The 12,488-nt window shown below is 50.0% G+C and overlaps 1 protein-coding gene across 1 annotated transcript in view; it reads right to left on the reverse strand.

Moving 5' to 3' along the window:
- ST3GAL3 (ST3 beta-galactoside alpha-2,3-sialyltransferase 3) overlaps positions 1-9,283 on the reverse strand; it is a 115,800-nt gene extending 106,517 nt beyond the window's left edge. The window contains exon 1 of the mRNA XM_089665094.1: positions 9,192-9,283. Coding sequence (XP_089521220.1) covers positions 9,192-9,267 — 76 coding nt within the window. The 5' untranslated portion in view covers positions 9,268-9,283. The remainder of the gene's footprint in view (positions 1-9,191) is intronic.
- Between the last annotated feature and the right edge of the window lie 3,205 nt (positions 9,284-12,488).

Consider the following 12,488-nt stretch of genomic DNA (forward strand, 5'->3'; position numbering starts at 1 on the left):
ATGGTATCATGCTGAGTATGGCATGTCCACCAGAGATCAGAAACTGACGGATAGATTGTGTGAAGCTATGTTTGACAGTTGGAAAGAATTTTGATGTTCCTTTCTTGAGCTCCAGGAACTAGGGATAGATGGTATGTCAAGATGAATGCTTTTTCCCCAATCGTCTGGTGAAAGATCGACTTCAAGTTCACTTGACTACTGTTCTGTCCAGCGAGGTAGGGAAGGGTGAGGTTGGGTAATGAGGATAGTGTACAGTGACGATATGATCTGAGTTGAACGGGAGTCCTGTAGAAGGATATTTTCAAATAGAGCTGGTGGAAGGCCAAGGTGTCACTTGTCTCGGAAAAAGGAGATAAAGGAGAAAAAACTGTTGGTAAACTAACCATTGTTGGGTCATAGTGGTGTTCCCTGACAAAGATTCCAGAGATGGAAAGACTCCTTGGGACATAACTTGTGTCAGATGACTGGTGCTGTCTGTTCCAAGTCAGGAAATACGATTGGTTCAGAGCAGGTGGAAATGCCGGATTACCAAAGAGGGGAACCATTTATGAATACGGTGTGCGCACAGCAGTGGTGACTTCAGCATCTGAAAGCCAACTGGATCCAGTTCTGCCATGGTGGGGACTGAAGATCAACTGGTCATTATTACTATTATACAGGATTTATGGCGCCAACAGTTTGCTCAGCGCTTCGCAAAATAACGGGAGACAATACAGCAACAATGCAGTTCAATACAAGAGGGGTAGGAGGGCCCTGATCCTTGGAGCTTACAATCTAGGAGGGAGGGGCTGGTGGTACAAAAGGTAGTAACTGTGGGGGATGGACTGATAGGAGGAATAGAAGATTCCATTATTAGCTGAAGGCAGGATAGGATTCCCTGAAGAGAGAGGTTTTCAGAGATCGCCTAAAAGAGGGCAGAGTAGGCGATAGTCTGATAGATTGGGGTAGAGAGTTCCAAAGGATGGGGGAAGCTCTGGAGAAGTCCTGGAGACGAAACATGGGAGGAGGAAACAAGGAAGCTAGAGAGCAGGAGGTAGTGGGAGAAACAGAGAGGACAGTTTGGGTGACATTTGGAAACAAAATTGGTGATGTAATTTGGGGCGGAGTTATAAATGGCTTTATATGTTATTGTTAATGTTTTGAATATTATTCGTTGGGCAATGGGAAGCCAGTGGAGGGATTGGCAGAAAGGGGTGGAGGACACTGAATGGAGGTCAGTGGAGGGATTGGCAGAGAGGGGTGGAGGACACTGAGTGGAGGTCAGTGGAGGGATTGGCAGAGAGGGGTGGAGGACACTGAGTGGAGGCCAGTGAGGGATGGAGGAAACTGAGTGGAGGCCATTGGAGGGATTGGCAGTGAGGGGTGGAGGACACTGAGTGGAGGCCAGTGGAGGGATTGGCAGAGAGGGGTGGAGGACACTGAGTGGAGGCCAGTGGAGGGATTGGCAGAGAGGGATGGAGGACACTGAGTGGAGGCCAGTAGAGGGATTAGCAGAGGGGGATGGAGGACACTTAGTGGAGGCCAGTGGAGGGATTGGCAGAGAGGGATGGAGGACACTGAGTGGAGGCCAGTGGAGGGATTAGCAGAGAGGGATGGAGGACACTGAGTGGAGGGATTAGCAGAGGGGGATGGAGGACACTGAGTGGAGGCCAGTGGAGGGATTGGCAGACAGGGATGGAGGACACTGAGTGGAGGCCAGTGGAGAGATTGGCAGAAAGGGATGGAGGACACTGAATGGAGGCCAGTGGAGGGTTGGCAGACATGGAACGGTTAGTGAGGTGGATGAGTCTGGCAGCAGCGTTCATGATAGACTGAAGAGGGGACAGCCTGCGATCAGGTCGGCCAATGAAGAGGGATCATACTTTGTAATTCTTTTATTTCCCTCTTGTGATGTTTATCTGAGTATATTCGCTTCTACAAAGCCACGGATTCCCCCTTTATTTCGGTTGCAGCACCGATGGCTGTGATGAGGACCTCCAGCCATCTTCATGTGCACACATGTGGTCTGCCTTCCTACAGGTTAACATAATAGGCGGCGTGATTGTAAGGGAGCGTCACGCTTGGATACACTGCAGGTAAACAAATGCCGCTCACCCAGGGCGACCTCGGGAAAGAGAAGCCATGTCACGCTGATCAAACAGATCAGGTAGCGGGTGCAGAGGAAAGGGGCAATTGTGCGTTTTTCCTGCACAAGCTGTGTAAGTTGGTTTAACCCGCCACTGAGGTCACCATGCAGACGGAAACCTGCTAAATCATTGAAGTCAGGAGTCAGCCAAGTGATGAAGGAACATCTGGAGCGCAAACAAAATCAGACAAACCACTTATATCACGTCCCCCGCCAGATAAATAAAGCTGACAGATCAGCCGCGTTACCTGGAGGGGAATCGCCAGAAAACCTCACGAGGAAAAGAGACTTCCAGCGAAGTGATACCAACATCCTCAATGTTCAAAGAGCGTCGCTGGTATTATAGAACACTGGAAGTGAAAGGCTCCGTGAAAGGCTTCTGTGAAAGGCTTCTGTGAAAGGCTTCTGTGAAAGGCTCTGTGAAAGGCTCTGTGAAAGGCTTCTGTGAAAGGCTCTGTGAAAGGCTCTGTGAAAGGCTCTGTGAAAGGCTTCTGTGAAAGGCTTCTGTGAAAGGCTCTATGAAAGGCTCTGTGAAAGGCTCTGTGAAAGGCTTCTGTGAAAGGCTCTGTGAAAGGCTTCTGTGAAAGGCTTCTGTGAAGGGCTCTGTGAAAGGCTCTGTGAAAGGCTCTGTGAAAGGCTTCTGTGAAAGGCTCTGTGAAAGGCTCTGTGAAAGGCTTCTGTGAAAGGCTTCTGTGAAAGGCTCTGTGAAAGGCTCTGTGAAAGGCTTCTGTGAAAGGCTTCTGTGAAAGGCTCTGTGAAAGGCTCTGCGAAAGGCTTTGTGAAAGGCTCTGCTGTATGACTGACGCGTTTTGCTAACATTCTGCCTTTCTATGAGGCTGAGAATGGAACTTCTGCCAGGAGGACCTACTAGGGATCTCAGTCTCTTTTTATGTTTGTTACTAAAAGCGCAATTTCGGCTTCAAGAAAACTTTCACCCCCTTTACAGGGTTCTTAGCCACCTCCTGTCTGGCCCATGTATATAAACGGCCGAATGGTGGCACTGCAGGGGCGGGTGGCCACTTATAAACGGCCTCCCCGCACCCTGCTTGTGCGCGCTCCCTGGGAGTGCGCAGCACCACGATCCGGTGCCAGCTGTGTCCTCCGGACACAGTGGAACACCGATCATTGTACGGGACCACTGTGTGAGGTCCCAATCATGTGGTCACTGATTGGCCAATCAGTGATCACATGAAGAGTAGTAAGCAAGATGTCACTTCTGACATCATTGCTTACTATGTGTGAAATCTGTGAATGATCACAGAGGTCACATGGTACAGGGCTATTCGCAACAGCCTTGTACCATGTGACAAGCTGTGACCAATCACAGCTCACACAGTATTTCTCAATGGCTGCAAGAATGCAGCCAAAGAGAAAGAGAAATGATTGCTTTTACAGCCTTTATGTGTGTAAAAGCAATCAGTGTAAAAAAAAAAAAAAAAACTTCATCACCCCCCACAAGTAGTACAGTGTCACCATGTATGTAAAAAAACAAAAAAAACAAAACAAAAATAGTAATATAAAAAAATTAAATAAAAATGTAAAAACAATGATGATTTTTTTTTATAAACTAATTTGTTGTTTTTTTTTTACTAAAAAGATAACGTAATAAATTTTGGCCAAGATTTATGATGAAATATTATTTATTTGCAAAATTTTATAAGAAAAATACTTTTTTTCAAAATTTTTTGACATTTTCATTTACATAGCAAAAAAAAATAAAAATCCCAGCGGTGAATAAATACCACCAAAATAAAGTTTTATCTGTCTCAAAACAATGCTAAAAAATTCATATGGGTACAGTGTTGCATGACCGCGCAATTGTCATTCAAAGTGTGATAGCGCTGAAAGCTGAAAATTGGCCTGGACAGGAAGGGGGGAAAGTGTCCGGACTGGAAGGGGGGGAAAGTGTCCGGACTGGAAGGGGGTGAAAGTGTCCGGATTGGAAGGGGGTGAAAGTGTCCGGACTGGAAGGGGGGGGAAAGTGTCCGGATTGGAAGGGGGTGAAAGTGTCTGGATTGGAAGGGGGTGAAAGTGTCTGGAATGGAAGGGGGGGGAAAGTGTCCGGACAGGAAGGGGGTGAAAGTGTTTGGAATGGAAGGGGGGGGAAAGTGTCCGGACAGGAAGGGGGGAAAGTGTCCGGACTGGAAGGGGGGTGAAAGTGTCCGGACAGGAAGGGGGTGAAAGTGTCCGGATTGGAAGGGGGTGAAAGTGTCTGGAATGGAAGGGGGGAAAGTGTCCGGACAGGAAGGGGGGGAAAGTGTCCGGACTGGAAGTGGGTGAAAGTGTCCAGACTGGAAGGGGGGGGGAAAGTGTCCGGACTGGAAGGGGGGGGGGAAAGTGTCCGGACTGGAAGGGGGGGAAAGTGTCCGGACAGGAAGGGGGGGAAAGTGTCCGGACTGGAAGGGGGTGAAAGTGTCCGGACTGGAAGGGGGGGGGGAAAGTGTCCGGACTGGAAGGGGGTGAAAGTGTCCGGACTGGAAGGGGGTGAAAGTGTCCGAACTGGAAGGGGGGAAAGTGTCCGGACTGGAAGGGCAGGAAAGTGTCCGGACTGGAAGGGGAGGAAAGTGTCCGGACTGGAAGAGGGGGAAAGTGTCCGGACTGGAAGGGGGTGAAAGTGTCCGAACTGGAAGGGGGGGAAAGTGTCCGGACTGGAAGGGGGTGAAAGTGTCCGGACTGGAAGGGGGGAAAGTGTCCGGACTGGAAGGGGGGGAAAGTGTCCGGACTGGAAGGGGGTGAAAGTGTCCGGACTGGAAGGGGGGGGAAAGTGTCCGGACTGGAAGGGGGTGAAAGTGTCCGGACTAGAAGGGGGTGAAAGTGTCCGGACTGGAAGTGGTTAACACAAGAGACATTTCCTGGGCTTTCCAATCATGTGATTGCTGTGATTGGTTGTCACAATGATCACGGGATCGAGAGTTCATTCTACCGGTTCTCAATCCTCAACAGTGATCTGGAGCTGCCATGACAGGGCGGTCACGGTGCCATTAACATGCTCCAGGAACATCTCAGTGACTCCAGCTGAGGACACATTTGGGGTTCTGGGCGGTAAGCCCTCTGCCATGCCTCCACATGTACGCGTTGTGACAATTTTATTCATGGAATGCCCGCGGTGTATCCCTCTGGTGGTGAGTCACGCAACATTCGCAGTCCAGCGTGTTCTGACATGTTCTAACTCGCACTCAAACAACAAACAGAAGGCGCCGCCATCTACAGTGAAGGGAATAAGTATTTGCTCCCCTGCTGATGGTGAATGTTCGCCCCTCACACAGAAATGATCGGTCTAACAATGGAATGTTCGGTGTAACACTGAGAGACAGAATACAACAACAAATTCAGCAGAAATGCGTCTAACAAATGATGACTGATCTGCATGTTCATGAGGGAAAGAAGGATTTGATCCCCTATCATTCAGCAGGATTTCTGGCTCCCAGGTGTCTCTCATACAGGTAACAAGAAAGCACATGTCCAGGCCCGTCTGAAGTCTACCACTGAACATCTGAATGATGCAGAGGAGGACTGGTGGAAGTGTTGTGGTCAGAGGAGACCAAAATCCAGCTCTTTGGCATCAACTCAACTCGCTGTGTTTGGAGGAGGAGGAATGCTGCCTATGACCCCAAGAACACCATCCCAACTGTGAAACGTGGTGGTGGAAACATTCTGCTTTGGGGGTGTTTTTCTGCTAAGGGGACAGGTCAACTGCACCGCATCAAAGGGACGATGGATGGGGCAATGTACCCTCAAATCTTGGGTGAGAACTTTCTTCCCTCAGCCAGGGCATTGAAAATGGGTGGTGGATGGGTGTTCCAGCATGACAATGACCCAAAACACACGGCCAAGGCAACAAAGGAGCAGCTCAAGAAGAAGCACATTAAGGTCCTGGAGTGGCCTAGCCAGTCTCCAGACCTTAATCCGATTGACAATCTGTGGAGGGAGCTGAAAGTTCGAGTTGCCAAACGTCAACCACCAAACCTTAATGACTTGGAGAGGATCTGCCAAGAGGAGTGGGCCAAAATCCCTCCTGAGATGTGTGCAAACCTGGGGGCCAACTCCAGGAAATGTCTGACCTCTGTGATTGCCAACAAGGGATTGGCCACCAAGTACTAAGTCATGTTTTGTGAAGGGGATCAAATCCTTCTTTCCCTCATGAACATGCAGATCAGTCATCATTTGTTAGACGCATTTCTGCTGAATTTGTTGTTGTATTCTGTCTCTCAGTGTTAAACCGAACATTCCATTGTTAGACCGATCATTTCTGTGTGAGGGGCGAACATTCCATTGTTAGACCGATCATTTCTGTGTGAGGGGCGAACATTCCATTGTTAGACCGATCATTTCTGTGTGAGGGGCGAACATTCCATTGTTAGACCGATCGTTTCTGTGTGAGGGGCGAACATTCAGCATCAGCCGGGGAGCAAATACGCATTTCCTTCACTGTATATAACAATCTTATAATAAAATATTATATAATAATCTTCGTTCACATAAAATCAGAGCCAGCACGAGGCAAAGCGCTCCGGTCTATCGCCTCCGTTCTTACATTATGTGGTGACTATAAAATGACTCGTAATGCGTTGGCGAGATCTAAGAATAACCGTCCACAACTGCGCATTCCACCCGCCGCCAGTGTTTACTCGGATATATTTTATTACTGTAAGCGGACCCTGTGATGAGTAAATTATCCCGGCGTTAACGGTTCCTCGCATCAAATTATCCAAACGTTGGTCTTCTCATGAAGCCGCGGTCTACATTGCGTAATTTCCAATCTGTTCACCAGCTAAATACGCTGAAAATTCAGATTTATGACTTGCAGTTTACGTTTTTTTTTTTTTTTTTTTACTATCTTGCTCAGTTAGATGTCCGGTTATTAGCCTGCCTGAACGATATTACCACCCCCCAATATTAGAGCACTGCTCTCCAGCGCTCCAGGAAATGGACTACAGAAAGGAAGCCACGGGGACCAGGACAGAGGTGGCCTAAAGATTCGGGGTGCAGCCCTCCTCAGACGGGGGCATCAACCACTGGAGGGTTGGAACAAACCACAGAACACTGCCGGGGGTGCTTACAAATGGTCGCCTTTCATTCAAAAGAATTTAAAAAACTTGTTGCCGTGATTGCTTACAAGGTGTCAGCTGGAGTCAGGATTTCCTTTTTGGTCACCTACCTAACATTCACCTATAGCTAATGCCCATTTAAGACCAGGGCCAGCACAAGGGGGGGGGGGGGGGCAGCAGAAGGGGCATACACCCCGGGGCGCAGTGTTATTGCCCCGAAAACTTGCCACAGCTCTGTTCTCCATCTGCCTCACCAACGCAGGGACATTATTTCCATCCAGTGACACCACCAATGCTGAGACATTTTTCCATACCAATTAATTCACCAGCCAGATGCAGCCAGAGAGATGGAGAAATGATTCCTCTTACAGCCTTATATGGGTGTAAAAGCAATCAGTGTAAAAAAAAAAAAAAAAATCTTCATCACCCCCCACAAGTAGTACAGTGTACAGTAGTACAATGTCACCAGTGTCACTTATGGGGGGTGACAGTAAGTAAAAAAAAAACATAAATAATAATGTAAAAAAATTTAAAAAAAATGTAAATGTAATGTTTAAAAATCATAATTTTTGGTTATAAACTAATTTGGGTTATTTTTTTTTTTACTAAAAAGATAACGGAATACATTTTGGCCGAGATTTATGATGAAATATTACTTATTTGCCAAATTTTATAAGAAAAAAACTTTTTGTTCAAATTTTTGGACTTTTTCATTTACATAGCAAAAAAAAAATAAAAATCCCAGCGGTGAATAAATACCACCAAAATAACGCTTTATCTGACTCAAAAAAAAATTCATATTAGGTACAGGTACAGTGTTGCACGACCGCGCAACTGTCATTCAAAGTGTGATAGTGCTGAAAGCTGAAAATTGGCCTGGAGAGGAAGGGGGGGGGGGGGGGGAAGTGTCCGGACTGGAAGGGGGGGAAAGTGTCCGGACTGGAAGGGGGGGAAAGTGTCCAGACTGGAAGGGGGAGAAAGTGTCCGGACTGGAAGGGGGGAAAGTGTCCGGATTGGAAGGGGGGGAAAGTGTCCGGATTGGAAGGGGGGGAAAGTGTCCGGACTGGAAGGGGGGTGAAAGTGTCCGGACTGGAAGGGGGGGAAAGTGTTCGGACTGGAAGGGGGGTGAAAGTGTCCGGACTGGAAGGGGGGGAAAGTGTTCGGACTGGAAGGGGGTGAAAGTGTCCGGACTGGAAGAGGGTAAAAGTGTCCAGACTGGAAGGGGTGGAAAGTGTCCAGACTGGAAGGGGGGGAAAGTGTCCAGACTGGAAGGGGGGGGAAAGTGTCCGGACTGGAAGGGGGGGAAAGTGTTCGGACTGGAAGGGGGTGAAAGTGTCCGGACTGGAAGGGGGTGAAAGTGTCCGGACTGGAAGAGGGTAAAAGTGTCCAGACTGGAAGGGGTGGAAAGTGTCCAGACTGGAAGGGGGGGACAGTGTCCAGACTGGAAGGGGGGGGAAAGTGTCCGGACTGGAAGGGGGTGAAAGTGTCCGTACTGGAAGGGGGGGAAAGTGTTCGAACTGGAAGGGGGGGGGAAAGTGTCCGGACTGGAAGGTGGTGAAAGTGTCCGGACTGGAAGGGGGGAAAGTGTCCGGACTGGAAGGGGGGGAAAGTGTCCGGACTGGAAGGGGGTGAAAGTGTCCGGACTGGAAGGGGGGTGAAAGTGTCCGGACTGGAAGGGGGGTGAAAGTGTCTGGACTGGAAGGGGGGGGAAAGTGTCCGGACTGGAAGGGGGGTGAAAGTGTCTGGACTGGAAGGGGGGAAAGTGTCCGGACTGGAAGGGGGGTGAAAGTGTCCGGACTGGAAGGGGGGAAAGTGTCCGGACTGGAAGGGGGGTGAAAGTGTCCGGACTGGAAGGGGGGAAAGTGTCCGGACTGGAAGGGGGGAAAGTGTCCGGACTGGAAGGGGGGGAAAGTGTCCGGACTGGAAGTGGCTAATTTGTCCATAAGTTTTCTTTACGAATGTATGATGCCAAGGAAAACAGGAGGACAGAAAAGCATCAATTGAGTTTTTTTCCCTACCTTGTCCTTTGATTCCGAATGGAGGCACGAATTCCCTGATCTTTCCCCACTTCCTGAAAGAGTCATCGAGGAACATTGGAGCTGGTCTTGAGAACCTACAAAAAATAAAGTGTCATTCTGAAGGTTGTACCATTGTATGCTCATCGTCACCTTTCATCATCAATACATTTATTAAACATCAGAAGTGGAAGCTACAAAGTATTATTGAGGTGTATAGTCCTGGCCAGGGGGACTCTGTGGGTCTTGGAGGAGTCCTCCCTTTGTTTTAGAGGTTGTGGGCAGAAGGCTACAGCCTATCACACCTATTATATTATTAATATTATATAGGATTTATGGCGCCAACAGTTTGCTCAGCGCTGTACAACAGAATGGGAGACAACACAGCAACAATACAGTTCAATACAAGAGGGTTAGGGGGTTCCTGATCCTGGGAGCTTACAATCTAGGAGGGAGTGGCTGGTGGTACAAAAGGTAGTAACTGTGGGGGATGGACTGGTAGGAGGAATAGAAGATTCCATTATTAGCTGAGGGCAGGATAGGCTTCCCTGAAGAGATCGGTTTTCAGAGAGAGCCTAAAAGTGAGCAGAGTAGGTGATAGTCTGATAGATTGGGGTAGAGAGTTCCAGAGGATGGGGGAAGCTCTGGAGAAGTCCTGGAGATGAGCATGGGAGGAGGAGACAAGGGAGCTAGAGAGCAGGAGGTTGTGGGAGGAGCAGAGAGGACGGTTTGGGTGATATTTGGAGACAAGATTGGTGATGTAATTTGGGGCGGAGTTATAAATGGCTTTATATGTGATTGTTAATGTTTTGAATTTTATCCGTTGGGCAACAGGAAGCCAGTGGAGGGATTGGCAGAGAGGGGTGGAGGACACTGAGTGGAGGCCAGTGGAGGGTTTGGCAGAGAGGGGTGGAGGACACTGAATGGAGGCCAGTGGAGGGATTGGCAGAGAGGGGTGGAGGACACTGAGTGGAGGTCAGTGGAGGGATTGGCAGAGAGGGGTGGAGGACACTGAGTGGAGGCCAGTGGAGGGATTTGAAGAGAGGGGTGGAGGACACTGAGTGGAGGCCAGTGGAGGGATTGGCAGAGAGGGGTGGAGGACACTGAGTGGAGACCAGTGGAGGGATTGGTAGAGAGGGTGGAGGACACTAATTGGGGGCCAGTGGAGGGATTGGCAGAGAGGGGTGGAGGACACTGAGTGGAGGCCAGTGGAGGGATTGGCAGAGAGGGGTGGAGGACACTGAGTGGAGGCCAGTGGAGGGTTTGGCAGAGAGGGGTGGAGGACACTGAGTGGAGGCCAGTGGAGGGATTGGCAGAGAGGGGTGGAGGACACTGAATGGGGGCCAGTGGAGGGATTGGCAGAGAGGGGTGGAGGACACTGAGTGGAGGCCAGTGGAGGGATTGGCAGAGAGGGATGGAGAACACTGAGTGGAGGCCAGTGGAGGAATTGGCAGAGAGGGGTGGAGGACACTGAGTGGAGGCCAGTGGAGGGATTGGCAGAGAGGGGTGGAGGACACTGAGTGGAGGCCAGTGGAGGGATTGGCAGAGAGGGATGGAAGACACTGAGTGGAGGCCAGTGGAGGAATTGCAGAGAGGGGTGGAGGACACTGAGTGGAGGCCAGTGGATGGATTGGCAGAGAGGGGTGGAGGACACTGAGTGGAGGCCAATAGAGGGATTGGTAGAGAGGGGTGGAGGTCAGTGGAGGGATTGGCAGAGAGGGGTGGAGGACACTGAGTGGAGGCCAGTGGAGGGATTGGCAGAGAGGGGTGGAGGACACTGAGTGGAGGTCAGTGGAGGGATTGGCAGAGAGGGGTGGAGGACACTGAGTGGAGGCCAGTGGAGGGATTGGCAGAGAGGGGTGGAGGACACTGAGTGGAGGTCAGTGGAGGGATTGGCAGAGAGGGGTGGAGGACACTGAGTGGAGGTCAGTGGAGGGATTGGCAGAGAGGGGTGGCAGTTACAGAAGGCTTAGTAAGGTGGATGAGTCTGGTAGCAGCATTCATGATAGACTGAAGAGGGGATAGCCTGCGATGAGGTCGGCCAATGAGGAGGGAAACCATTAGGCAGATTGTGGCGAGAAATGGCCGCGGCACTTTATTGGTGCTGCACAAGATAAACCATGTACTGTACATACTACAATAACCGTTGATGAGATTCAACATGTAAAATATAATAAAACACCTTCTTCTGGCTCACTTATTGGAACTCGAGCCATCACATCAAACATCTGCACTTCTGAAAACGTCCCCCCTGACTCCAGGGTGACAGCACCACACAAAGTGCGCGTGTCAAAAAACAGGGGGGAGGGGGGAGCTCTTCTGCTTGCAGGCTGGCCACTGATCCAAATGATCCAGGTGCCCCTGCTCCAGAAACCTCCGTGACTCCCGATTGGCTCCCAGAAATTCTGCTTAACAAAATTTAAAGGGGCCAACACCAAATTTCCCCACACGTGACAAACCCACTATTTCCAACTACAAACAAGCCCATTTGAGAGGGGAGTGGCGGGGGTGGCCACAATCCCACGAAAGTGGTCCCAAAGGTTTCTGCCCACTTTTGCCATTCCTTCAAAATGACACCACAGATGGGACTCTATTCCTCCTTCCACTTGACCACCATGCCTGAGGAACCGTTTACTCCCACTGCAGGACATTTTCCACTTCCACTGGCCCACCTCAAGTCTGAAGGACAGTAAACTGGCTGTCAGGGTCCTGTCCATGGCAGAAGTTCTGGAAGATATGGCATTTCTGCCAGTACTCTACATGGCCGCAGAAGTACACATCAGCTTCAGTTTGGTGCCAGACGGCATTTATAAGGAGGCTTATCACTTCCTCAAGTTGGTGGATAGCTCCCCGTGCCTTGTTCCTGTTTCCTGTGACTTCCTGTTACCGACTCGGCTTGCTCCTGGACCTGTCTACTCTGCATTACCCCTGATCTGACCTTGGCTTGGCTTATGGATACTCTCTCTCTCGCTCCTCTATGTTTGACCTCGGCTATCCCATCTGACTACGTCTGCTCTGATTCCCACCCGGTACCTGACCTTGGCTTGAACCAACTACCCAGTAAATATCTAAATCCCGGAAGGGCTTGCATACCTCGCACAGGAGCCTCCTGTCTGCAGACCTATCTCCATGGACCAGCTGTGCTTCTGAGTGGACCACCAACCAGCACTACTACAGGCGACCTGTGCAACTTTGGGCCTGACTCCCGCTGTCCCACTCTCAGGGGAGTCCGGAACCTAGCCACAAGGGAAGCCCTCTCTCCATTGGCCTCCATCACCAGGTACATGATACTGGCCCTTA

This window comes from Staurois parvus, unplaced genomic scaffold (assembly GCF_062004578.1).
Source record: "Staurois parvus isolate SC_StPar_1 unplaced genomic scaffold, SC_StPar_1.0 ptg002124l, whole genome shotgun sequence".
In the NCBI taxonomy this organism is placed as follows: domain Eukaryota; kingdom Metazoa; phylum Chordata; class Amphibia; order Anura; family Ranidae; genus Staurois; species Staurois parvus.